At 39.8% G+C, this 27,202-nt stretch overlaps 1 protein-coding gene and 1 pseudogene across 1 annotated transcript in view; both read right to left on the reverse strand.

The window, feature by feature from the left end:
• JAM3 (junctional adhesion molecule 3) overlaps window positions 1-27,202 on the reverse strand; it is a 96,275-nt gene that overhangs the window by 4,464 nt on the left and 64,609 nt on the right. The window contains exons 2-6 of the mRNA XM_028120801.2: window positions 6,923-6,988; window positions 6,296-6,409; window positions 2,565-2,717; window positions 1,881-2,083; window positions 818-917 (exon numbers count right to left, since the gene is read on the reverse strand). Coding sequence (XP_027976602.1) covers window positions 818-917; window positions 1,881-2,083; window positions 2,565-2,717; window positions 6,296-6,409; window positions 6,923-6,988 — 636 coding nt within the window. The remainder of the gene's footprint in view (window positions 1-817; window positions 918-1,880; window positions 2,084-2,564; window positions 2,718-6,295; window positions 6,410-6,922; window positions 6,989-27,202) is intronic.
• The window catches only part of LOC114222332 (large ribosomal subunit protein mL55 pseudogene), a 50,546-nt pseudogene continuing 33,390 nt past the window's right edge, over window positions 10,047-27,202 (reverse strand).

Here is a 27,202-nt window from a genome sequence, read left to right on the forward strand (position 1 = left end):
ATCTGAGAGACTGTATCATCACAGAACAGGGTAAAGTTACTGAGGCTAAAACTCTGGCTGTCAGCTTACCACAAAATGGTTATAACTGGATAAATTTCTGGGGACCTTACACGACATTATGTTTTGATAATTTTATCAATTATCAAAGAAGTGGAGTGAGTTAGTTTATCTATCTGTCTATCATCTATCTATCTAAAGTAGGCTCCACGCCCAGCATGGAGCCCAATATAAGGCTCGATCTCATGACCCTGAGATCAACACCTGAGCTAAGATCAAGAGTCAGATGCTTACATCCCAGAAATGGAGTTTATTAAACTCAGTTAAGGGGCACCTGGGTGACTCAGCTGGTTAAGCCTCTGCCTTCAGCTCAGGTCATGATCCCAGGGTCCTGGGATGGAGCCCCGAGTTGGGCTCCCTGCTCGGCGGGGAGTCTGCTTCTCCCTCTCCCTCTCCTGTTCCCCCCACTTGTGCTCTCTGGCTCTCTCTCTGTCAAATAAATAAATAAAATCTTTAAGAATGTTCTTAAAAATAAATACTCAGTTAAAAGCGACATGATTAATTATGTTCCCAACACCAGAAGACTCCAGAAAGTCTATTTTGAGGAGATAAACATACTGCAAGTAATCACTTATTAGTCATTTAGCTGTTACTCAGAACTTTCTCATCTTTCCTTTCAATGTACCCGAGTGAGTTTTGGTGAATCCAGTCATCTCCAGAAGAAAGCTGACCAGTTGTCTAAACTGATGGTGGTCTAATATTAAAAGTGTTCTATCCACTTGCCAGTCTTCAGATGAAATATTTTCAAAAAGTAACTCACAGACTTCCATCTCCTGCTCCTCACATCTGGCTGAGCCTGCATCATTGGAAGCGATGCAGTAATACTGCCCAGAGTCTTCCTTGTGAACAGCATTGAAAACCTGTTGCAGGAAATTACAAGTAAATCACGAGACCAATCAACAGAGCTGACCTCTGGGGACTGAAGAGAAGAGATCGCCATGCTCCTCTCCCCCACGAAGGCACTAAGTCCAGAGCCTAGTAAAATGTCTGCTCATTTGCTCCTGGTTTCCTTTCGGTTTCTGCTCACTGTCCAGGTTCTTCCCTGCTATTCTTCCCCTGCAGTCTTGCCCAAGAGCTCCTGAACAATGAGATTCCCTCACGTTGTGTGGGCTTTACTTTTATTCAGGGAAAGGGACTCTCTGATAAGCACTGTCTCTCAGCAACACTTGGGCAACACAAATATAGAGGATCCTAAATAACCTGCTTGTTACTACGTGTAGTTAGATAGCCACGGATCAGGAGGCCTGGCTGCAGTAAAGCTCGGCTGAGATGCTGTTGCGGAGGGCAGTCTGTCCTGTACACAAGACCAATCTTATTTCATCTCTCCCCCCACCCACCTCCCACCACCACCACTGGGTTTTTTTGAAGAAAATTCTAGACACATGTTATCCATAAATACTTAAGCATGCAACTCTAAAAAAAAGGACTTCTTCAGATATAACTACAATACCTTATTGCACCTAAAGCAATGAACAATTCCTTAATATCGAATATCCCGCCAGTAATCCAATTTCCATGTCTCATGATTTTTACAGTTGGTTATTCACATCAGGACCCTAACATTACCCACCCACTACATTTAATAGACCTCCACAATCATCTTTATTTTACAGGTTTCCCTTCCTTTATTTTATCCCCTTAGAACTTATTTGCTTATAAGAAGGAGGGGAGGTTCATTTTTCCCATAGAATCTCCAACATTATAGGTTTTTAGTTCCTGTCTTATAGAGTTCACTGTCTCTCCTAATAAGTGCTCTTTCCACAACAGGTAACCCCTTCCTCAACAAAGATATTTCTACCCTCACCTCTGAGAAGAGATCTTACCAGAGTGCCTGTTTCAGAGTTTAAGAGAAAAGAGGAGTTTCGGAATCTGGGATTGGCCCTGGAGTCGGTGGGCAGTGGCACGTCATTGCGGTACCAGCTGTAGTGCGGCCGGGGGTAGCCCTCGCTCTCCTGGCAGTGCAGCGTGGCCGTCTTGCCGACCGGTACAGCCTTCGGCACTCTGCACACAGGAGGTACCGGCTTCACTGTGGGAGAAATGTGGGTTGGGGTTTCAAATCAGCAGCGTGAACTGATTCTTCTCAAAGCCCACAATAAACCTGCTCCCAAAACAGGACAACCAGCCAGGGGCTGCAGCACTGCCACCCCCAGGTCGCGCCCGCAGGCTCGGATCTGCTGCTGCATCTGCCCTGCAGCTCGCCCCCCAACTCCCCGCGTATAACCCCTCAGTGCATTTCTAATGCCTCCAGCTTCCGAGGAGCACCTCCTGCAGCTGGTGGAGGGAGAGCTCCACTTCCCTTCTCCCCTTCCACCCCAACTCAGGCAGCCCAAGCTCCTACAACTGCCTACTCCCTAAGTCCTGCAATACCCCTAGGGATACAGTCTAGAAGGAAAGAAAGAGCTGATCTTTTTTTTTTATTTTTCCCCCTTCCAGATCTTTTTTATTTTCTAGACAGACTCATGAGGCCTAAAAGGGGGAACATGTTTTAACTTCATGTGAGTTCCTACCTTGCACAGTTAACTCAATGACAATCTCATCAATTTCTTTGCGGTCATTTCGAGCAACCACCTCACAGCGATAAAGGGCTGAGTCTGTCCGGGTCACATTCCAGATCCTTAGAGAGGTTTTCCCCAGTAGTTCTGCACGACCTGCCAAATCTCCTGTAGAAAAGAGGATGCAGAACATAAAATGACTGTTTAAAGACGTCTCTGCCACCTGAAGGTGGTGGCTTCTGAGGCTAGCATTTAATGCCTCCATAAGGAGACTGCACACAGGCTTCTGTTTCTGCTCCTGGAAAAGAGAGGTGAACTGGGGACACTAGCACCAAAATAGTACCTGGTGTGTAAGAGGTACATGTGTCATTACCTGTGTCTCTGTTGTTAAAGCAGAGACCTCATTTCCTTCTCATCATTCCTAGCCAGGATTCCCATTAAAAGAGAAAAAAATCAAACAAACAACATTAGAAAACAACCAGTATTCATAAATGGTGCTGGGACAACTGGATATCCACATGCAAAAGAATGAGGTTGGACTCCTACCTCATACTATATACAACAAAGACCTTCCTATACGAGTTAATAGTATGGGGGATCCTGGGTGGCTCAGTTGGTTAAGCGTCTGCCTTCGTCATGCCTCAGGTCATGATCCCAGGGTCCTGGGATCGAGCCCCGCTGCTCAGTAGGGAGTCTGCTTGTCCCTCCCACCACTTGTACCTGCTCTCTCATTCTCTCTTGCGTGCATGCGTTTGCTCTCTGAAATAAATAAATGGAATCTTTAAAAAAAACCCCAAGAGTTAACAGTATGACTCTTAGAAAAAACAGATATAAATCATCATGACCTTGGATTAGGCAACAATTTCTTAGAAATGGCACAAAGACCGCAACCATAAAAAATAAAGTTACATTGGCCCTCACTGGAATTTCATAAAAAATTTTTAAAATTTTGTGCTTCAAAAGACACATGTTAGTTTTGAAAAGACAATCCACTAAATGGGAGAAAGTATCTGGGACAAAGGACTAGTATCCAGAATATAAAAGGAATTTGCAACTCAACAATAAGTAGACAAATAACTAATTAAAAATGGGCAAAGGATTTGAGTAGACATTTCTCCAAAGAAATAGATACAAATGGCCACCAAGAACATGAAAATATGCTCAGCATCATTAGTCACCAGGGAAATGCAAATCAAAACCACAATGAGATACCACTTCACACCCACTAGGATGGCCAAAATTGAAAAGATGGACAATTATAAATGTTAGTGAGGATGTAGGGAAAATACACTGCTGTATTTCCCCACTATTTTTTTTCTTAAAAAAAAAAAAAACTATACGTGCAACCACCATATCACCTAGCAATTGTACTTTTGGTCATTTATCGTCCCCAAATGAAAACTTATGTTTACACATAAACCATTATGTTTACATGAATATCCACAGCTGCCTTATTAATAGCCAAAAACTGGAAACAACCCAAGTGTACATCAATTGACAAATGGATAAAAAAAAAAGTGGCCTACCTACAGTGAAATATTATTCATCCATATAAAAAGGAATGAAGTACTGATACATGCTACACCATGGATGAACCTTGAAAATAATATGCTGAGTGGAAGAAGTCAGTCACAAAGAACCACATATTGTATGATTCCATTTATATGAAGTGTCCAGGATAGGCAAATCCATAGAGACAAAATAGATTAGTGGTTGCCAGGAGGTGGGGACAGAGCGGAAGGGAAGTCAATGCTAAAGGATATGCAGTTTCTTTTGGGGTTGATGAAAGTGTTCTGGAATTTGATAGCAGTGATGGTTGCACATCTTTGTTGAATATACTAACAACCACTGAAGTATACACTTTAAAAAATGTGAGTTTTATGCTATATGAATATCTCAATATTTAAAATTTTTTAAGCATAAAAAGATGGTATGCTTTCAAAGAAGCATGAAGAACCTAGAGAATGACAAATAAAGGGGGACGCCTGGGTGGCTCAGTTGGTTAGGCATCTGCCTTCAGCTCAGGTCATGATCCCAGGGTCCTGGGATGGAGCCCTGCATTGGGTTCTCTGCTCAGTGGGGAGCCTGCTTCTCCCTCTTTCTCTGCCTGCCACTCCCCCTGCTTGTGCTCTGTCAAATAAATAAATAAAATCTTAAAAAAAAAAAAAGAATGACAAAGGAAAGAGTTAGAAAAAAAATGACACAAAAATAGAAAATAATTATTACTAAACCTGCTGACTGGTGGGAAGAACAGGAAGGATTTACCATAATATAATAAAAACAGAAAAATGCTTATGATGAAAGATGAACATTTGCAAAAACATTTTCTTTCTTTTTTTTTAAGATGTTATTTGTTTATTTGAGAGAGAGAGATAGTGAGACCATGAATGGGTAGAAGAGGGAGAAGCAGGCTCCCTGTGAGAGCAGGGAACCTGACATGGGGCTCCATCCCAGGACCCTGGGATCATGACCTGAGCTGAAGGCAGATGCTTAACTGACAGAGGCCCCAGGTGCCCCCCAAAAAGATGATTTTTAAGAGCCTATGACTCCTGATGATATTGGGGACCCAAAGCAGGAAGACTGAGATTTGGCTGTTTCCACAACATCTCTCCTCTTCTCTGAAGCCTCAACTATCAACTTCTCTGAGAACTCCAAAGCCAGCCCTTAGAAGCTGTTGCATTTGTCCCTCATGTTTACCCTGTCCCTCCCGTCAGAGTGAAGGTAAGATCCCACTGCATGTCATCTATAATTTCAATCTCTCCCTCCCTTGCCACAGCCAGCTCCTAGCAATCCCTCCCCATGTCTCTCTACACTGCCTCAACCTTAGCTCTGGCCATCAGCAGCTCCCTTCTAGCATCTGCAAAAAAGTTCTAAATTAGCACCACTGTTCTGAGTTTCCCCATCCCCAATCTCCTCTACAAATCAAGTCAAGTCTTTCTAAAGTGTAAATGAAATCATGTTCCTTCCCTCTAAAAAATCTTTGCAGACCTCAAGATACTGTCCATTCTTGCATGGCATTCAGTGCTTCTTGCTGGCCCTGGCATGCCTCGACAGCCATGTGGAGTCATTCCTCTCTCCCCTCCTTAAGTCCCAGCTGTGATAGAGAACTTGAAGTTTCCTTAAGCAAACCTGCCTTTGCTGCCACATCTATATATGCAGAGCATTCTTCCTTGTCCAACACCTTCCTCCACCCCACCCCTCACCATCTGGCCTGGTTGACCGGCTTCATAGCTCAGCTTAGATGTCACTTCTGGGAAGCCTCCCCCATCACCTGCCCTGCTCCTGCTTCATGTGATCAGAGATACCCTATGCTGACGTCTGTTCTAGCAAATGCTTTCTCAATGTGGGAAGCTTGGCACACAGTAGTGTCTCAGTAAATACCTGTCTTGTCTCCTTGCTGTTCCATGTGATCCTTCTGATTAACTCATGCAGTTGGTATCATGAATGGGACCATGATAAGAGGATGGCCTAGGAAAATGTTCACTCTGATAACTCAACAGGATGGGCTACAGATAGATTTAAATCATAACTAATGAGGTGATACTTGTTGAAGCTGAATGACAGGGACAGGGAGGTTTAATATATTATTCTCATTACCTTTCCATATTTGAATTTTCCGTAAGTGAAACAAACAAAACAGAAAAAACCAATCCTGGATGCAGATGCAGGACCAGTCAGAGGAAAGTCTCTGGGCACAAGTATATGCCTGGCCCTTGTGGACAAAGTAGGGGATTAGAGGATCATACCCTGAATTCTGTTGTCAAAAAACACATATGTGGTTTGGTCATCTTGAATTTTCTTCCATTCAATCCTGGGGTCACTTGTCTGTGAATCCGTAATGATACAAGATAGTTCCACACCTAATGAGCAAAAAACAACAAAAAAGCCCTCTCAGAGAATGGGGAACAATTTTATGATCACTTGTATACCTGGACACTGCAAGCTATCTCTAATTTTAAAGAAGTCTTGCATGCAGGTTAAAAAATCTATCTATCTCCAGGCTCCAAATGACTTTAAGAAAAGCTGAATTTTAGCCAAAAAAATAATAAAGACGATTACCAAGAACTTTTACTAAATAGAGTACACACTCCCCCTTAATACTGTGCTTCTATGTAAGAAAATTCTTTTGTTATATACATACAAAGCCAGGGCAGGAATCTGATTCTAGCCAATATAAAACCTGCAGAGTTCCCTGTTGGCCTGCTGAAGGAGTACTTCGCTGACACACGTGCACATCAAATGCACTGCTAAGGAGCCACCCACCCGGACGTCTCTAGGGCACTGTGCGCCTGTGTTTGTCCTGAGTTGGCTGCAAGACTACCAAACATCCATTAGATGGCGCCCATTCTCTTAGTAGTCTCCCTTGTACTTACTTTCAAATTCCTGTACTACTGGGGTTCGGTTGCTGGATTTGAGATTCACGGCCCCAATCAAGCAACCTGAAGGGAAAAAAAGTAAAATCAGAGACAATGCAACTCTAAAATGGCAGAGAATCTTCCAACAAAGTTCAGATTTTTCCCTTCTATGTAGGCTACAATAACCTCAGAGGATAGAAAAATACTATATTCCAAAACAAAGTCTCTTAGATACAGCAAGCTGATCGCTTTCTTTCTTAGTCTGACCTCACTGGAATGAACTGAGTGGAAGAGTTCTGAGAATTTAGTTCCAGAACATAACTGCCCTGGAGCTAAAGCTCTAAGAATTTCCTTCTTGCTCAGAGCCATTCTTAATCCTGTCAACATCTTTCATCCAGACCCACCTGGGCCTTGTCATTCCTGCCTCCTGCAACTCTCGTCTCCTCTAGGCTTCCAACCCAGCAACGGCACTCTTGGTGGATTTGATATGGCCCAGACTCATGGCCTGGTACCTTCCCCTTCGGGATGGCACAACATTCTCTGGTATAGATATCAACCAGCTAAGAGACCACCTCGCTATATTAACCATGTAACCCAGTGATTCTCATTCATTAAAAAGTTTTCACTAGGACATACCCTCCCCAATGTATGTGCTATGGTGAGCGCTGTGAACTGTGTAAGACTGTTGAATCACAGACCTGTACCTCTGAAACAAATAATACATTATATGATTAAAAAAAAAAAAAGAAGATAGTAGGAAGGGAAAAATGAAGGGGGGGAAATCGGAGGGGGAGACGAACCATGAGAGACCATGGACTCTGAGAAACAACTGAGGGTTCTAGAGGGGAGGGAGGTGAGGGGATGGGTTAGCCTGGTGATGGGTATTAAAGAGGGCACGTTCTGCATGGAGCACTGGGTGTTATATGCAAACAATGAATCATGGAACACTACATCAAAACTAATGATGTAATGTATGGTGATTAACATAATAAAATTAAAGAAAAAAAGTTTTCACTTGGGGCGCCTGGGTGGCTCCAGTCTGTTAAGCATCCAACTCTTGATTTCGGCTCAGGTCATGATCTCAGGGTCCTGGGATCAAGCCCCATGTGGGGCTACCCATTCAGCAGGAATCTGCTTGTCTCCCTCCCTCTGCTCCTCCCTGCACTGGCTCATGCGCATGCTCTCTAAAATAAATTAAAATCTTTAAAAAAAGTTTTCACTAGTTTTTGGTAAAATGAGAAAATAATAACATAATTTTCATGAAGCTACTGAAGATATCAAGATATGCCAACTGCCTGGTAATCCCTTTCAAAACTAGCATCTGACTGTCCATGTGCTTGAACAAACATTAAAACCAGTTTATCATGGTCTCAAACGTCTTACCTATCTTCTTGGAGATCAAGTAGATACACTGACCACCCATAAAATCTCATTCTTCAGCTACCTGGCCTCTAGGAAAATATGCATTCCCCAAAGAGGGCCTTCATACAAAACCCTCATTAAGGTCTCTGGATCTTAGCTTACTATCCCAGCTAAAGACAATGTGCAGAAAGACATGTACTCTAAGTGGCTTTCTAACTCCTTGTACATTAGGTGGGATGCAGGTCCAGTCTTTCCCCTTTATAAATCTTATTTAATGGTTCAGTTACATGTGTACATTCCAAGTATACATTTTGATCCTTTCTTTCTTAGACTTCATTAATTATAGCAAAAGCCATAAAAAATTTACTAAGAGGGATGAAAATCAGAAGTATAATACATATACCTGAGTTGTTATTAATTTCTAGAACACTGACTTCTACAAAAGGTTATAGAACCAGGACAAGTAAAGATAATTTTATTTTGTTTTGATTAACCATGGGCTACTCCTTTTGGGAACCAGAAACACATCCCATGTATGTGCAGCATTTTCTACTTCTCCTTCAGTCTGAAAGCTCCCAGTGACCCACTGATAAAGAGTAATAAACGATGCTTTGAATATCTAGCAAGGCCACACAGGTTCCTTCTAAGGAAATGATCACAGACAGTTCTTTCAGTGCGATCACTATAATTTGGATGATGAGACACTGAAACTCTGGTTACAAATGACTATGACCAGGAATCAGCTTCCAACCTAGAGGCCATCTAAGGGGCCTCTGAGGTAACTCATGAGAGCTTCACCCAACTGAATAATAAACTAGACAACCCAATCTGCCCCTTTCCTCTAAGAAGTATGATGTTAAGAGAAATTAGAAATGCATTAGAGAGTTCATAGTCACCAGAAAAACAGACTGGAAGAAGAGCAGAAGGAGGGATTAGCTGATTTATCAAAAATGGTGGAAACACTAGAGTTGGTAACAAGTGAACTGGAGGACAAACAGGGTAACAGGGAAGTTCCTCTAGTGTCTGCAACCATGTGGAAATCTCATGAAGGCTAACTGAGACACATTCTTTATGTAATAAACCTCTAGAGTGAACTAAGCCAATGTGCTTCTTACAACCTAAAAGAAGCTAAGGTAACACAGCCCCAGATAATGGAAATAATCACCTCTTTTAATCCCTCTACTCTGCAGCAAAGAGGTGAATGCTCTGTACTCCTTAATGAAGGCTCGGCCAGACCCTCTCCTGCCCAATTACCCTGGGTAAGTTTCACAGGCAGCTGCCTGTGCCAATCCTGGAAGACAGTATGTCCCAAGAAGATTAAACAACAGAGGACCACTACAAGCAAGTGTAGCTCTGAGGATTCACCACAGCTGGGCCCGAGCTGAGGCGGCTCACGCTGAGAGTCCTACATTTCAGAAATCTCCTTCTATTCTTAAGTCTTTTTTTATTACTATTATTCTTAAACAAGTCTTAAACTTACAAATATTCTACACTGCCTCATTTACCCATCCCCACAAGCCCAGATCCCACTTTAAAATACAGACGACCCTTGAACAACACGGGTTTGAACTACACAGGTCCACTTACAGGTGGGTTTTTTAAGGGCTTACAGGAAAAGCCACATGGTATTTATTTACAACTGCCCAGCCCAGTCTCCACAGGAGAATCAAACATGACTGGTGCAGAAGTCACACTTGCTGCCCTCTGAGAACACAGGGAGGGGAGGCCTGCAGGGAGCCAGCCATCAGCAGCCCAGGGGGAGCCCTGGTACCAGACAGGGCTACAGGTGGCCCATTGTGCCAACAGGGTGGTCAGTTTGAGCGCCCAGGGCTGGCAGGCAGGAGGCTGGGCTGAAGCACAAGAACATGCCCAGAAGGTCCTCCGTGCTGCCCTGAGTCCCTCCTGGCCCAGTGCTGACCTGCCCCCGAAGCTGCTGATGGTTATAGCTGGCGGTATACTTCCAGGTAGGTGGGTCAGTGGTACTGAACCTCCAGGCCACCACCGTCAGCACCCATGGGCGGCCCACTGCTGAGCAGAGACCACCAGGCTGTGGAGCATCATCACCCCAAAGCCAGGCCCACCGCCACCACCCCGTCCCAGCCCCTCCTGGAGGAATTTTTTAAATAAATATCCATACAGTACTGTAAATGTACTTTCTCTTATGATTTTAACTTTTTTTTTCCTCCAGGCTATTTTATTATAAGAATGCAGCATATAATGCATATAAAATATGACTTTATCGACTGTTTATGTTATAGGTAAGGCTTCTGGTCAACAATAGGCTATTATTAATAGTTAAGTTTTGGGGGAGTCAAAAATTCAGATATTACAGGATTTTCAACTGCAGGGGGGAGGGCAAGCACCTATTACCTATTAGCCCCATCTTGTCCAAGGGTCAACTGAATAGCAATAACTTGTGTAAAAGAATGGTGCTATGAGGACTAGAACAAACCTAACTCTTAAAGGCATCACAAGTAACTCATCTGGAATACTACCTGTGCCTGAGCGTAAGATTCTGACACAACCAGCTGGAAAATGGGGCCCGGAAGCCAGCCCTGAAGTGGTGGCTGCTAAAGCTTAATTGTGCACATGCTGAACCCCAGTACCATCAGAATACTCACAAAGAGATTATACTACTTAAGATTGAAAAAAAAGGTAGGGGCACCTGGGTGGCTCAGTCGTTAAGCATCTGCCTTCAGCTCAGGTCATGGTCCCAGGGTCCTGGGATCAAGCCCCGCATCAGGCTCCCTGTTCTGCGGGAAGCCTGCATCTCCCTCTCCCACTCCCCATGCTTGTGTTCCCTCTCTCTCTGTATCTCTCTCTGTCAAATAAATAAATCTTAAAAAAAAAAAAAAGACTGAAAAAAGAGTTTCAGGAAGGAGAAAAAGGGGGGGAATCTATGATAGCATCTATCACATGCTCTTGTCCCTATTTCATATCTATCTTGGCTTCAGACTCTAAGCTTTTTAGGAGAGCCCATTCATTCAGCTATTTTTATTTAGCACCTATTAAATGCCGGATACTGGACTAAACATTACAGATGATACATGAATAAAACATACCAAAATATATGTTCTCATGGAGCTTACATTCTAGTATAAAAGAACAAGTTTTTTTAGGTTTACTCATCTTTATATCTTCAATTCTAACACTGAATGATATTTAGTAGGTACTTGGAAAGTGTTTGCTGAATAAATCAAGGTGCATTTTTTTGTATTCTGTATTGGATTTCCTTGACTTGAGCTTTCCAAAAAATCATTTAGTTGAATTCAGTTTTCTCACAGGGCTATAATGTGGTCACTCTCTTCTTCATCCTGCCTAGGAATAGATTATTGAATCTTGGACTTAGAACATGTCTAAGATACATGTAGTTGTCTGTTTGTATTCAAAACCTCTTAACCAAATTTAAGACTCCCCTTTAGAGGAAGGTGTGGTTAAGTCCCAAGCATATTATGGTTTCAGTGTGTGGTCATTAAAATTCAGTAAATCTGGGGCAGTGGGTGGCTCAGTCAGTTAAATGTCCGACTCTTGATTAGGCTCAGGTCATGATCTTGGGGTGGTAGGATCAAGCCCCATGTTGGGCTCGTGCTCAGTGTGGAGTCTGCTTATCCCTCTCTAGACTCTGCTCTTCCCCCGGTCATGCTTTCTCTCTCTAAAATAAAATCTTCTTTTAAAAAGATTTTATTTGACAGCACAAACAGGGGGAGCAGGAGACACAGAAGCTGACTCCCCACTGAGCAGGAAGCCTGACACGGGACTTGATCCCAGAACCCCTGGGATCATGACCTGAGCCGAAGGCAGATGCTTAACTGACTGAGCCACACAGGCGCCCCTAAAATAAAATCTTTTTTAAAAAATTCAGTAAATCTTTCACCCAGTTTCCCCCACTGGTCGTATCTTACATAATTATAGCACAATATGGAAAACTGACGTGTAGAAAAAATTGTATGGTTTTATGTCATTTTATCACATGTGAAGATTCCTGTAATCACCACTGCAATATAAAGAACTATTTAACAAAAAGATGCAGAACTATCCCACCAACAAAGATCCCCCTCATGCCACCCCTTATAGTCACATCTATCCCCTCACCATCTGTTACCCCTAGCAACCACTAATCTGCTCTTCATCTCCACAATTTTGTCACTTAGAGACATATAAATAATATATATAAATGGAAATACACCATAGGTGACCTTCTGAGATTGGCTTTTTTTTCATTCAGCATAATGCCCTAACAATAGTTCATTTCTTTGCATTGCTGAGTAGCATTCCATGGTATGGATGTACCAGTTTAACCACTCACCCATTAAAAGATAGCTGGGTTGTTTTCAGTTTGCAGCTATTCTGAATAAAGCTACCAGGAACATGGTTTTGTATGAACAAGGTTTCCTTTGCACTGGAATAAACGCCCAAGAGTACATGTGCTCTACTGTATGTTGTTGCATGGTCAGTTTTTTTAGGAAACTCACAAACTGTTTCCAGAGTTGGGTTATACCAAAAATTCACTGCTTTCAAAATTCAAATCTGAATTTCAAAACTGTCATGATCTAGGTTTTTTTGTTTTGTTTTACTAACAAGGGACTACTCTGTACTATATCTTTGCAACTTCCTGTGAATCTATAATTATTTCAACATTAAAATGTAGAAAACCTGTTATTCCTAAAATGACATATCAAATCATTATGACATTTGGAATCCACTGGATACAGTAAAAAAAGTGAAGTAACAGTTTTAATTAATATTTATAATATATCAGAAAATATATACTTAAGAACTATTTAAACTTACATAAAAAATTTTATATAAGTTTTCCTGAATTATTTTAGTGAATATGTTAAGTTAAAAAATCAACTGGCTTAACTGCATTCGTGATCAAAGTATGCAATGAAAACACTTACGTGATGATGAATAATTTGGCACTGCCTACATGTTTCTGACATTTCATTGAACATGAGTGTTTTGAGGTTTTGCTTTTGGGCTCTCTAAAAAACCTCAGCAGCAGGCAGAGTGTCTGGCTCTTCCTACCCAACTGAAGGTTAGTGAATAGAGAAAATCAGGTCAGGGTGACAGAGATTTTCTCTTTACTGAATGTGGTATTTTTATCTCAATAACATCTTTTTTTTTTAACTTTCCATTTATTTGTTTAATTTAGATTCAATTAATTAACATATAATGTATTATTGGTTTCAGAGGTAGAGGTCAGTCTTTTTTTATTACGTTATGTTAATCACCATACATTACATCATTAGTTTTTGATGTAGTGTTCCATGATTCATTATTTGCGTATAATACCCAGTGCTCCATGCAGTACGTGCCCTCCTTAATACCCATCACCGGGATAACCCAACCTCCCAACCCCCTCCCCTCTAGAACCCTCAGTTTGTTTCTGAGTCCACAGTCTCTCATGGTTCGTCTCCCTCTCCAATTCCCCCCCTTCATTTTTCCCTTCCTGCTATCTTCTTTTTTTTTCTTTTCAACATATAATGTATTATTTGTTTCAGAGGTACAGGTCTGTGATTCAACAGTCTTACACAATTCACAGCGCTCACCATAGCACATACCCTCCCCAATGTCATCTCAATAACACATCTCAACTGAATGTGAGACATGGTGCTCCACCCCTAATCTTACTGTGTTTTCTACGTACAATCTATATGAGTGATCCAGTTTTTCCACATTCTCACTATTACTATTTAGAAAAATTTTTTATTGTAGTAAAATATATATAACATAAAATTCACCATTTTAACAAGTTTTACATGTATAATCAATTCAGTGGCATTAAGGACATTCATGAAGTTGTGTAACAATTGCCACGATCCATTTCCACAACTTGTTCATCATCCTAAACAGAAACTCTATACCGATTAAACAGCAACTCCCCATTTCCACCAAAACCCAGCCTCTGGTAACCTCCATTCTACTTTCTATGAGTTTGCCTATTCTAGGCACCACATATAAGTGGAATCATACAATGTTTGTCCTTTTATGTCTGGCTTATTTCACATAGCATATTTTCAAGGTACATCTGTGTACTATGTATCAGAATTTCACTCTTTTCTAAGGCTGAATAGTATCCCACATATGTATTTGCCACATCTTGTTTATCCATTCATCATTCATCAACATATGGGTTATTTCTACTTTTTGGCTATTGTGAATAATGCTGCTATGAACCATGGTGTATAAGTATCTGTTTGAATCCTGGCTTTTAATTCTTTTGGGTATGAACCAGGGAGTTTAATTTCTGGATTATATGGTAATTCTATGTGCAACTTTTTGAGGAACTGCTAAACTTTACTGCTGTGGCTATACCAGTTTATAACCCCATCAGCAATGCCCATGAGGGTTCCAATTTCTCCACATCCTCGCCAACGTGTGTAATTTTCTGTGTTTTGTTTTTTTATTTTTAATAATAGCCATCCTAATGGGTGTGAAATAGTATATCATTGTGATTCTGATTTGCATTTCCCTAAGCTGGAAGATGCTGCACATCTTTTCATGTGCTTATTGATCATTTGTTTATTTCCTTTGGAGAAATGTTTATTCAAGTCCTTTGCCTTTTTTTTTTAAGTAGGTGTTTTTGTTGAGTTGTAGGGGTTCTTTATATATTCTGGATATCATGTTTACCTTGAAAACATGTTATGTGAAATAAGCCAGACATAAAAGGGCAAACATTGTATGATTCCACTTATATGTGGTACCTAGAATAGGCAAACTCATAGAAAGTAGAATGGAGATTACCAGAGGCTGGGGTTTGGTGGAAATGGGGAGTTGCTGTTTAATCGGTATAGAGTTTCTGTTTAGGATGATGAACAAGTTGTGGAAATGGATCGTGGCAATTGTTACACAACTTCATGAATGTCCTTAATGCCACTGATGTGAAACAGAAACCATGCTGTTTTATTCTATTGATAGTGTCCTTTGATTTACATAAGTTTTTAATTTTGATGGAGTTGAATATATCTTTTCCTTTTGTTGCCTGTGCTTTTGGTGTCATATCCAAAACATCATTGCCAAATCCAACGTCATGAAGACTTTCCTTCTTCAAAGAATTTTAGCTTTAGATCTTATATTTAGGTCTTTCATCCATTTTAAGTTATTTTTGTGTAAGGTAAGGGCCCAAATTCATTATTTAGAATGTGCATATCTACTTTTCCCAGCACTATTTTTTTTTTTAAAGGAAAAAGAGTTTATTTGAGTCCAAGTTAGGACAGCTGCCCAGGATACACAATCTTCATAAAGAGTGCTTGAGGGAAGGAGCTTTTGTTTTGTTTTGTTTTTGATGTAGTGTTCCATGATTCATTTTTTGCATATAATACCCAGTGCTCCATGCAATATGTGCCCTCCTTAATACCCATCACCGGGCTAACCAATCCCCCCCACCGCCTCCCCTCTAAAACCCTCAGTTTGTTTCTCAGAGTCCATAGTCTCTCATGGTTCATCTCCCCCTCCGATTCCACCCCCCTTCATTTTTCCCTTCTTTTTTTTTTTTAACATTTAATGTATACTTTGTTTCAGAGGTACAGGTCTGTGATTCATCAGTTTTACACAATTCACAGTGCTTACCACAGCACATACCCTCCCCAATATCCATCACCCAGCCACACCATCCCTCCCACCCCCCACCACTCCAGCAACACTCAGTTTGTTTCCTGAGATTAAGAATTCCTCATATCAGTGAGATCATATGATAGTTGTCTCTCTGACTGACTTATTTCGCTTAGCATAATACCCTCTAGTTCCATCCACGTCATTGCAAATGGCAAGATTTCGGTTTTTTGATGGCTGCGTAATATTCCATTGTATATATATACACCACATCTTCCTTATCCATTCATCTGTTGATGGACATCTTGGCTCTTTCCATAGTTTGGCTATTGTGAACATTGTTGCTATAAAGTTTGGGGGTGCACATACTCCTTTGGGTCCCTACATTTGTATATTTGGGGTAAATACCCAGTAGCCAACACTATTTTTTGAAGAGGCTATTCTTCCCCATTCAAAAGTCTTAGCACCCTTGTTGAAAATTATTTGACCAGGCATGCAAGGGTTTATTTCAGGGCTCTCTATTCTGTTCCATTGGTCCATGTGTCTGCCATTATGCCAGTACCACAATGTTTTGAATGCTGTAGCTTCATAGTATGTTTTGCAATCAGTAAATGTGAGTCCTCCAACTTTGTTCTTTTTCAAGATGACTTCAGCTATTTAGGGCCCCTTGAGATCCCACATAAATTTCAGGATGGGTTTTTATATTTCAGAAAAGAACACTTTGGGATTTTGAAAAAGAATACACTGAAATGTAGATTCCTTTGGGTAGCATAAACAATATTAAGTTTTCTAGTCCATAAACCCAGAATTTATTCCATTTCTTTGTGTCTTAATTTCAGCAATGTTTTGCAGTTTTCAGATACAAGTCTTTTACTTCCTGGATTAAATTTATTCCTAAATATTTTATTCTTTTTGATGCTATTATAAATGGGATTTTCTTAATTTCCTTTTCTGTATGTTCATTGTTAATGTGTAGAAATGCAACTTAAGTTTTTGTATGTTGGGGTTTTTTTTTTTGTTATTAGCTCTAGGCTACCCCCACACTTACTTTTTTTGCTTTGTTCTTTTTTTTTTAGGGTTTTCTACATATAAAATCACATTATCCATGAATAGAGATAATTTTACTCCTTTCTTCCCAATATTGTTTTACTTTTTCCTTTCCAATAGGGATAACTTCTACTTCTTTCTGTTGCCTAACTGCTCTGGCTAGAAAATCCAAAATTATGTATAATAGAAATGGTGAATGTAGGTATCCTTGTTTTGTTTCTGATCTTAGGGGGAAACCAGTTTTTCACCACTATTTCTGACATTAACTGTGGGTTTTTCATATACGGTTTTTTATCATATTGAGGAAGTCCCTTCTACTCCTTATTGGGTGTTTTTATTATGAAAGGGTATTAAATTTTGTCAAATGCTTTTACTGCATTAATTGATATGATCATGTGGTTCTTTAACTTTATCCGATTAATCTGGTTATTACCTTAACCAGTTTTGAAATGTTAAATCATTCTTGCATTCTGGAAACAAATCCCATTCATTCATGGTGTGCATTCCTTTTAATATGTTATGGAATTCTGTTTGCTAGTATTTTTTGTAAGATTTTTGAATCAGTATTAAGGAATACTGATCTATAGTTTTCTTTTCTTGTAGTTTCTTTGTCTGGTGTTCATATCAGGGTAATGAGTTAGAGGTATTCTTCTTTAATTTTTTGGAAGAGTTTGACAAGATTGATGTTATTCTTTAAATGTTTGTTAGAATTCACCAGTGAATTCATCTGGTCAGAGCTTTTGTTTTTTGATTACAGATTCGATTTCCTTACTAGTTATATATCTCAGATTTTCTATTTCTTAACAATTAAGTTTTAGTATTGCTTGTTTCTAGAAATTTGTCAATTTGCTGAAGTACACTTGTTCATGTATTCTTTCATAATCATATTTATTTCTATAAAATCAGTAGTTACATCCCCCCCTTTCTTTTCTGATTTTAGTAATTCAAACCTTCTTTCTTCCTTAGTCAATCTAGTTAAACATTGTCAACTTTATCTTTTCAAAGAAGATACTTTTATTTTCATTGATTTTTCTCTATTGTTTTTCTATTCTCTTTTTTTAAGTTAATTTTTGCTCTAATCTTGACCATTTCCTACCTTCTGCTGGTTTGGGGTTCAGTTTATTCTTCTTTCTCCAGTTCCTTAGGGTGTAACATTGTTATTGATTTTAGACCTTTCTTTATTGAAATCTTAAGTGTTTTACTCTTAGTACTACTTTCTCCAAATCCCATCAATTTTGGTATATTGTGTTTTCATTTGTCTCAAGGTATTCTCTAATTTCCTTTGTAACTTCTTTGATCTGTTGGTTAAGAGTGTGTTAATTTCCACGTATCTGTGAAATTCCTAGTTTCTTTCAGTTATTTATTTCTAGTTTCATTCCATTGTGACTAGAAAAGATACTTATATATGGTTTAATTTTTTAAATTAAGACTTTTTTGGCTTAAAATAAGCCAAAACATTTTCAATCCTAGAAAATGTTCCATGTGTACTTGTGAAAAATGTGTATTCTGCTGTTGCTGAGTGAGTGTAGTGTTCTGTAGTGTTCTGTATTTGCCTGTTAGGTCCAATTGGTTCATAATGTTGTTCAAGTCCTATATTTCTTTATTGATTTTCTATCTTGTTTATCCATTATTGAAAGTGGGCACTAAAATCTCAAATTATTATTGCAGAACTATTTCTCCCTTCAATCCTGTCAATGTTTGCTTCATATACTAAGGGGCTGAGATGTTTGATGCACACATTTGTAATTATTATATATTATTATTACTGACATTCTTTGTTTCTTTTAATAGTTTTTGACTTAAAGTCTATTTTGTCTTTTGATTACTATTTGCATAGAATATCTTTTCCCATCCTTTCAACCCATTTGTGTTTAGATATAAACTGAGTGTCTTATGGACAGCATGTAGCTGGATCATTTATTTTTCCTTTCTGCCAATCTCTGCCTTTTGATGAAGAGTTTAATCCACTTACATTTAAAGTTAAAATTAACTAGGGGCACCTGGGTGGCTCAGTTGGTTAAGCATCTGACTCTTGATTTCAGCTCAGGTCATGATCTAAGGGTCACAGGATTGAGCCCCACATCGGGCTCATGCTCAGCATGGAGTCTGCTTATCCCTCTGCCTGTGTCCCTCCCTCCACTCTCTCTCTTAACTAAAATCTTAAAAAAAATAATTAATAATGGACTTATTTCTGCTATTTTGCTACTTGCTTTCTGTATGTATTATTTTTGTCCCTCATTTCCTTCAGTTTTTTTTTAATGTTTTGTTTTTTGGGAGTAACACATTTTGATTCCCTTCTCATTTTCTTTAGTGTAAACTCTATAGATACTTTCCTTGTGGTTATCATAAGGTTTATTATAACATCCTAAAATTATAACAAATTTGAACTGATACTAACTCAACTTCAATTATATGCAAAAATTCTACTTTGTCCTTCCCTGTTATTCTCGACACAAGTTACATCTTTACAGGTTGTGTGCCTTATCAATAACATAGATTTATAATTATTTTTAGGCATTTGTCTTTAAATTCTATAGAATTTATAAATCACAATTATAAGACTAGCTTTTATATTTTTGTGATTATCTCTACTAGAGATCTTCATTAGATTTGAGTTACCGTCTAGTGTTCTTTCATTTCAACTTGAAGGATTCCCTTTGACACTTTTATGTAGAGCAGATAATGAACTCCCTCAGCTTTTCTGAAAATGTCTTAATTTCTCCCTCATTTTTGAAGGTCAGTTTTGCCAGATCTAAAAATATCAGTTTAGAGTGTTTTTCTTTCAACACATTAAATATGCCACCCCACAGTTTTCTAGCTTCCAACATTTCTGATGAGACATCACTGATAACTTTGTTGATGATTCCCAGTGATAATTCACTTCTCTCTGGCCACTTTCAAGATTCTCTTTTTGTCTCTGGCTTTTAACAATTTGAGTACAATGTGTCTCAGGAAAAGTCCCCTTGGGTTTATCTTACTTGGAGTTCATTGAACTTCTTGGATTTGTAGATTCATGCCTTCCATCAAATGGGGACGTTTTCAGCCATTATTTCTTCAAATAATCATCCTGCCCCCTTTTCTCTCTCTTCTCCTGGGACTCCCATAAAGCACATGTTGGTCAGCTTGACAGTATCCCACAAGTCCCTTAGGCTCTGTTATGGGCTGAACTGTGTGTGTGCCCCTCCTCCCCGCCAAACAAGATTCATGTTTTGAAGTCCTGGCCCCCAGTACCTCAGAATATGACTAGATGTGGAGACAGAGCCCTTAAAAAGGTGATAAACTGAGGCTATTAGTCCTAATCCAATCTGACTTGTGTCTTATATAAGCAGGAAATTAGGACACATAGAATGATTTGCATTGCAGAGGAAAGACTGTGTGAGGACACAGCAAAAAAGTGGCCATGTGCACACCAAGGAGAAGCCTCAAAAGGAATCAAACCTTGATCTTGGACTTCTACCCTCCAGAGCTGTAAGAAAATAGATTCTGGTTGTTTAAGCCACTCAATCTGTGGCATTTTGTTTTGACAGCCTAGGAAAATAATACAGGCTATGTTCATTCTGCATTCTTTTTTCTTTCTGCTCCCCAGACTTGATTGATAATTTATATTGCCCTATCTTCTGGTTCACTGGTTCTTTTGCCTGCTCAAATATGCTGTTTATCCTCTCCAGTGAATTTTTCATTTCAGTTATTGTACTTTTCTGGTCCAGAATTTCTTTCTGATTCCTTTTTATAATTTCTATCTCTGTTGATATTTTGATGCTCAAATAATGTTTTCCTGATTTCTTTTCAATGTTTTCCCTTACCTCTCTGACCATATTTAAGATAAATTATTTAATGTCTTTTTCTACTAAATCCAATGTCTGGGCTTCCTCTAGGACAGTTTATTTTCATTCACTTTGTTTCTTTGAATGAGCCACATTTTCCTGCTTATTTGTATATTTTGCAGGTTTGTTGAAAATTGGGCATTCGACTATTACAAAACTATTACTCAGGAAATCAGATTCTCCTTCCCCAGAGTTTGCTATGTGTATGTGTGTGTGTATGTGTGTGTGTGCGTGTGTTTAATTACTGTTGAAAACTGTAGTACTCTGTTTTGAAAGTTCCAATTTTTTTTTTTCTCAAACACTATTCCTTTTTGAGCATGGTCACTGAGGTTCCTTTACCTTCTCTTCAGCTAATGTTCTGACAGACATTTCCTGTTCCAATAAAGACTTCCGTGAATGCCAAGAGCTGAAACACACACACACACAAAAGAGAACAGCCATGTCTCCCAAATCTTCAGAGACTGGCTCTATGCAGGGGCACTCCTTCTCCCCTTTCTTATTTAGGCTTGCTCTGAGTATAGGGATCACCCCGGGATGTTATGCTGTTGTTCTGAATGTCCGAATTTCCTAGTCTTATCACAGCTTCTCTTCTGAGCCTATAATGGCCTATTGTATATCTCTACCAAGAATCTCTTCCAGCAATTGTGGGTTTGTAGTCCCCTTATAGCTTTTACAAGCAGTGTCTACTTCTTTTCCCATCTGCATTCCAAGTTATGTGAGACAAAGATAAGCAACTCATGTCTGTCCTTCAGTTATGCCCAGAGAAGTTAGAACAAATGTACCAAATAATCTGCAAATAAGGTTTGCTCTGCTCCCTCCAATTTAGGGGGCAGAGGAGAACAGGGATAGGGAGAGACTGCGGTGGGGAAAGAGTGAGCAAAAATGTCATAAAACTTCCCATTTTAAAGATTGTTTTTTCTCGACAGGGCATTTATTTGGTTGCTATAAACCTTCAACTGTTTTTCAAAGCTCTTACAAAGTTGGTTCAACTTTGTTTGTTTGTCTGTTTTTTTCAGTGTTTCTGTGGGAGAACAAGAGCCTGGAGTTTCCTATTCTACCGCTTGCTGATGTCACTCCAAACTAGCATTATTGCTCTTTTTATTTTTTGTTATTTTAGCATCCTTATTCATCTTTGTACCTCCAATTCCCAATGATCATACCTGAATTGCAAGATGTTTTTGGAAATGTTATTGACTATAAAGTGGAGGAGAAACACAATTTCAATACAATATGATAATCTACATGTCAGTAACCTACAGAGTGTATGACACAGACAGCCAAAGAGCCAGGATTCAAACCCAGAGCTGTCTGACTCACTGTCTTTGCTCTTTCAGTGTTTCTTCTGACAATGTAGCTCTCACTATAAATTAGGAAACTGGCATTTTTGGGTTCCATGATTTCCTAGGACTTAACTGCTTCAAGTAGAACTGACAAATGTTTTTTCAGCCAGAAGAACTAGGTGACCCAATCCAGTATAGAGGTAACCACTCAGTGTTGTGCTTAAAATTCCATTTCCTTTTTTTTAAATTTAATTTTATTATGTTATATTAGTCATCATACAGTACATAATTAGTTTTTGATGTAGTGTTCCATGATTCACTGTTTTGTGTAACACCCAGTGCTCCATGCTATAGCTTTGGCAAGCTCTTCTATATGCCAAAGCTATAAACTACTATCAAAAAATCTGGGACCTATTTTTAATACTCCTATTGTCTTTCAGTGTGATTGTGTACCTTACATTTATCTTAACTATAAAATATTATTAGCAACTTTTTAATCCTTCTTTCACCAATAACCAGAGAAACATTTAACTATTATCTTATTATCATTACTATATTTGCTATACGGGGATCAATGCCTTTCCAGCGGCCCAAGGAACAGTAAGTTTTACATTGAATGACTTTAGACTTGAGGCCAGAAATATATTAACCCTAAATACCATGAGTGGAATAATATAAATGAGAATCCCAAGAAAATTCAGTATGAGGTCCAAGGCAGGTGAAGGAGAGGTAGGCTAAAAAAGAAAAAGGAAGGAAATAAAGAAGGGAGGGTGAGAGGTACTGAAAGGGAGAACATTAAATGGTGGCAAGAAAAATAAGTAAAATAAATGAAAACATAAAAATGATAATTCCTTTTACACCAAATCCAGAAATTCTACATTTCTGAGCATCAAAATATGCTTGAATTCATAGCTGGCAAAGGCTCTTGGTCTTCCAGTCCAAAGGTATTTAATCCCAGCTGGGTAATGGAGGAGTTCTGAGAATGTAGGCACTGGGGTCCAGTCCTGGAGGGCTGCTTTGCAGGTGAGCAGAGATGACAAAGGAATTATAAAACCCACAATATGACATTTCCAACTGTATTAAGGAAAAGACTTGACTTCAGGCCTGTGTGTTCTCAAGCTGATAATAGTTATGTAAATATACCAGCTCAGTGTCAAGCCAAAGCTAAAATCCAAGAGGGAAACCTTTTTTTTTTTTTTAATTTTATTATGTTATGTTAGTCACCATACAATACATCATTAGTTTTTGATGTGGTGATCCACGATCCATTGTTTTCGTATAACACCCAGTGCTCCATGCAGTACGTGCCCTCCTTAATATCCATCACTGGGCTAACCAATCCCCCTTCCCCCCTCCCCTCTAAAACCCTGTTTGTTTCTCAGAGTCCACAGTCTCTCATGGCTCATCTCTCCCTCCAATTCCCTCCCCCCCCTCATTTTTCCCTTCCTTCTCCTAGTGTCCTCCATGCTATTCCTTATGTTACACAAATAAGTGAAACCATATGATAATTGGCTTTCTCTGCTTGACTTATGTTCATAGCAGCAATGTCCACAATAGCCAAACTGTGGAAAGAGCCGAGATGCCCTTCAACAGATGAATGGATAAAGAAGATGTGGTCTGTATATACAATAGAATATTACTCAGCCATTAGAAAGGATGAATACCCAACTTTTACATCAACATGGATGGGACTGGAGGAGATTATGCTGCGGGAAACCTCCTTTTTCCTGTCTTTCCTTTTTCTGTAAACAACACCCACTGGCTCCGATTTTATTTTAGTAAGCAAAGGGTACCACTGCCTGGTTCACTATGAGAGTTAATATATGCTTTCTGCCTGGAAGTACCTCATACCAGCATAACGGCCGTTAACCCAGACGTGAGGGCAGAGAAGAGAGTAAGGAGCTCTGAAAAAACACATGTGATGATGGGAAGGCCAGTTGAATATGGCCCAGCCTTGCATTGTCTCTTGCTTTTTATCTCCTATATGCTTTTCATGTTATTCTAGGAGCAGCAGTTGTCACTCCCTTCTCCACTCGGCTTACTTTTTTGAAAAGTATGAAACTAATCCTGTATTTCCAGAGGCATCAAGCTTTGAAGTGCTTAAGATAATGGCATTACTTCTTATTCTTGAAACCAAGGCCATCAGAGATCTCACAGTTCCAGAGGTGAGGAGGGAAGTGAAAATGATACCAATTTATTCCTTAGATCACCCTCTAAAATACTGATGTAAGTGGTATCATTTCCAACTTATGAATGAAGTGACTAAGAGACTTGCCTCTAGACTACGCTGATGACAAGCTAGTACTCAAACTGTGTCCTTAGACTCCAAGTTGAACACTCCTTCCCTTACACTGTACTGTCTACAGTCCCTTCTTTTCCCAGGGAATCCATGAAAGAAATTAACATTTGGTTGGTTTCATCTGTGTGTGTGCTTGACAAGAAATGTGGCAAGAGATAATAACAAAAAAAAAAGTTGGGGAATTCTAACCACTTATTTCCCAAATGCTAAATGGCTCTAAGATGGTCCAAAGGCAATGCTATTCTACAATGCATGACGGCCAGGTTATCACCAATAGACTGATACTAACCATACATTATTAGAGGCATGGGGATATCCTTAAGGCCCAACAGTTAGGTAGAATCAGCATGACTTGGGGAGGAAGAATCAGCAGGACTTGGGGAGGAGGAAGATTAAGAAAGGTTACACATGGGACAGATCTACTTCCAAACACATGCCCCACATCATAAATAGTGGTGTCTGGCAATAGTTTTCTACATAGGAAGACCTGACCAACAAACTCTAACTGCTGTCCTAGCTCTGTCACAGATTTTCTGACCCATCTCCATCTACATAGTTCCCAGACTAAGTGCTCCTTCCCCCATATCTGTGTGCCCCTGCCTAAACTAAATGAAGAAAGAGCCAGAGGAATGAGGCACTACATGGAGAGAAGTAACCAAGCTGGGAATCCTGCCTTGAGAAGGGAGAGACACGGGACTGCCCTAAAATAAAGAGCACAGGCCCTTCCCAGTCAGGAGATTCCCTCTCTGCTCTCAGAAACAGATGCCAGAGACATGCATATAAATGAACCTTCAGGGCACTGCAGCACGGGCTCAGCAGAAAAACAAAGAGAGATGATGGCAGGGATGGAGCACACTGTGGCCATTCATCTACATGTGAGTCACCACATTTGACATTGCCTCATTTGGTTAGGGAGCTGGAGCACAGCACACACAGAATAGAGAGCCAGAGGACCTTGGTGTCAATTTCTAAATTCCAGTAAGCAACTGGGCTCAAGAACTACAAGTATCCCACCCCTCTAGCCACTGGTCTAGAAGGAAAATACATGCTTCTCCTGAAAAGTCAAAGGTGGGCTGGGAAAGGGATGTCATATAGAGTATAAAATTCCACCTATAAAGAGCCAATCAGCAGTGCTCAGAGAAAGAAGAGCTGACAGAGAAATGAGACCTTTAAACTCACAAATAGCAGTTTTGACCCATAGCAAATATGATGGTAAGCTGCTTCTTGTAGTTCAGTTCACTATTCTGCTAAAAAGGAGAACTGGACCGGTTAAGGAACTCCTCTCTGAACAGGACTGTCAACCTAGCCTGCAGGATGGATGCCTAAGGTAGAGAATAGAACAAAGCAGACACTGCATTTCCTCCCACCAACACTGATTATTTAACAAAGCAGGAGGGAACTAAAGGGTAAGTACATAGCACTGCTAGGAATTCAAAGAACTGTACATTCTTCTGAAAATTGTTTAGGTTGTCTGACAGCACATTGGAAACACTAATTAAGCCTCCAGCATTCCATCATTGTAGGTAAGGGCGACTACACTCATTTCTCAGTTAGGGGACCAAGTCCTAGAGGTTAATGTCTACAAGCACAAAGTAAAAACCAGAAGCCAGGAGTTCTGACTCTGAGTCCCCACTTCCTGCTCTATTTCATAATCTTTCTTATATAAGAAGAAACATATTATTAAAATCTATCCAGAACTAAAAGAGACTGCAACAAATACATGTAAAGAGGATCTGGAACTAAAAGGGAAACATGACTCAGACCCTGAAGCCTAAACTTATATCCCATTGTTCTATTGAAACCCTTTCTCAGATGAGTGTGCAAGGGAAGTGGCCTTTTTAAAAAAGCCTCTGGAATGATATGCAGATGGCACTGGCATCTTCAACACAGCCATCTCTTCCTTCTAGGGAAGATGTGGAACTGAATTAAGGGGCAGTGAAGGGAGCAGGCAGAAGATAAGGCAGAGGAGGAAACGCTGATGCTGAGGTTCACAATGGTCTTCCCAGTTCATGCAGGCTCCTCAGATTATTCTCTGGAACTGCTGTGTTCTTTGTTTGCCCTTCCCTTTCCTAATCTGAAACAGTTTTAGCAGCTGTGGACAACAATTGCAGTTTCTTATTTCAGTTTTGAGAGACCTTTGGAAATTCTGCCAGAGTCTAGGGATCTGATGCCATACAAGACCTTTTGGAAATTCTGCCAAGAGTCTAGGGATCTGATGCATGACAATCCCCTCAGGATCTTGTTTGAAATGCTATTTCCCAACACAACTCCTCAGTTCCTAGAGCACATACACCCTGAATTCTTATTCAGTGGGCAGGGAAAAGCCTGGATCTGTATTTTTTTTCCATGCCTCCCCGGTGACTCTTATGTGCAGTCCCATTTAGGAACCTTGCGACTAAGTCATTCATTATGAATGGGCCCAACCAGAAATCTAGAGTTGTGTTCAAGCACAGCCCTTTGTTGGGCATGAGGATGGTGACTGCTTCCCTTTGTTATTCTGAAGAATTACTGGCTATAAAATGCTCCTAGATCTGCAGGCAAAAGAAACTAACAACACAAAATATTATAATAAAAAATACATTTAAATCATAACAGTTGTTGAGATAATATTAGTCTCAGCCCACAAACTCCCTGATTCAGTAGAGGTTGGCTTATTTTGATTAATTCTTCGAACTGCCTTAGCATACTGGTGCAAGCATCCTGAGGAAGAGGAAGAGTCCAGGAAAAACTAAATTCCAAAAGTGACCGTCCAACTCACAGCCAGGAAGATCAATGTCTCAAACTCCAAACTACCTGTCTTTTCCACTAATGGAAACAAAACCAATTTGAGCAGCAAAACAGGCTTACCACCTGGGATACTGAGAAATGAAGGAGTATCTTTCTATCTTTCATAATAACCATTATCATTTAACTGCAGAGAGAGCTAAAAATC

Source organism: Eumetopias jubatus, unplaced genomic scaffold (assembly GCF_037043125.1).
Source record: "Eumetopias jubatus isolate StellerSeaLion01/CBP00866 unplaced genomic scaffold, mEumJub1_p1.0 scaffold_13, whole genome shotgun sequence".
NCBI lineage: Eukaryota > Metazoa > Chordata > Mammalia > Carnivora > Otariidae > Eumetopias > Eumetopias jubatus.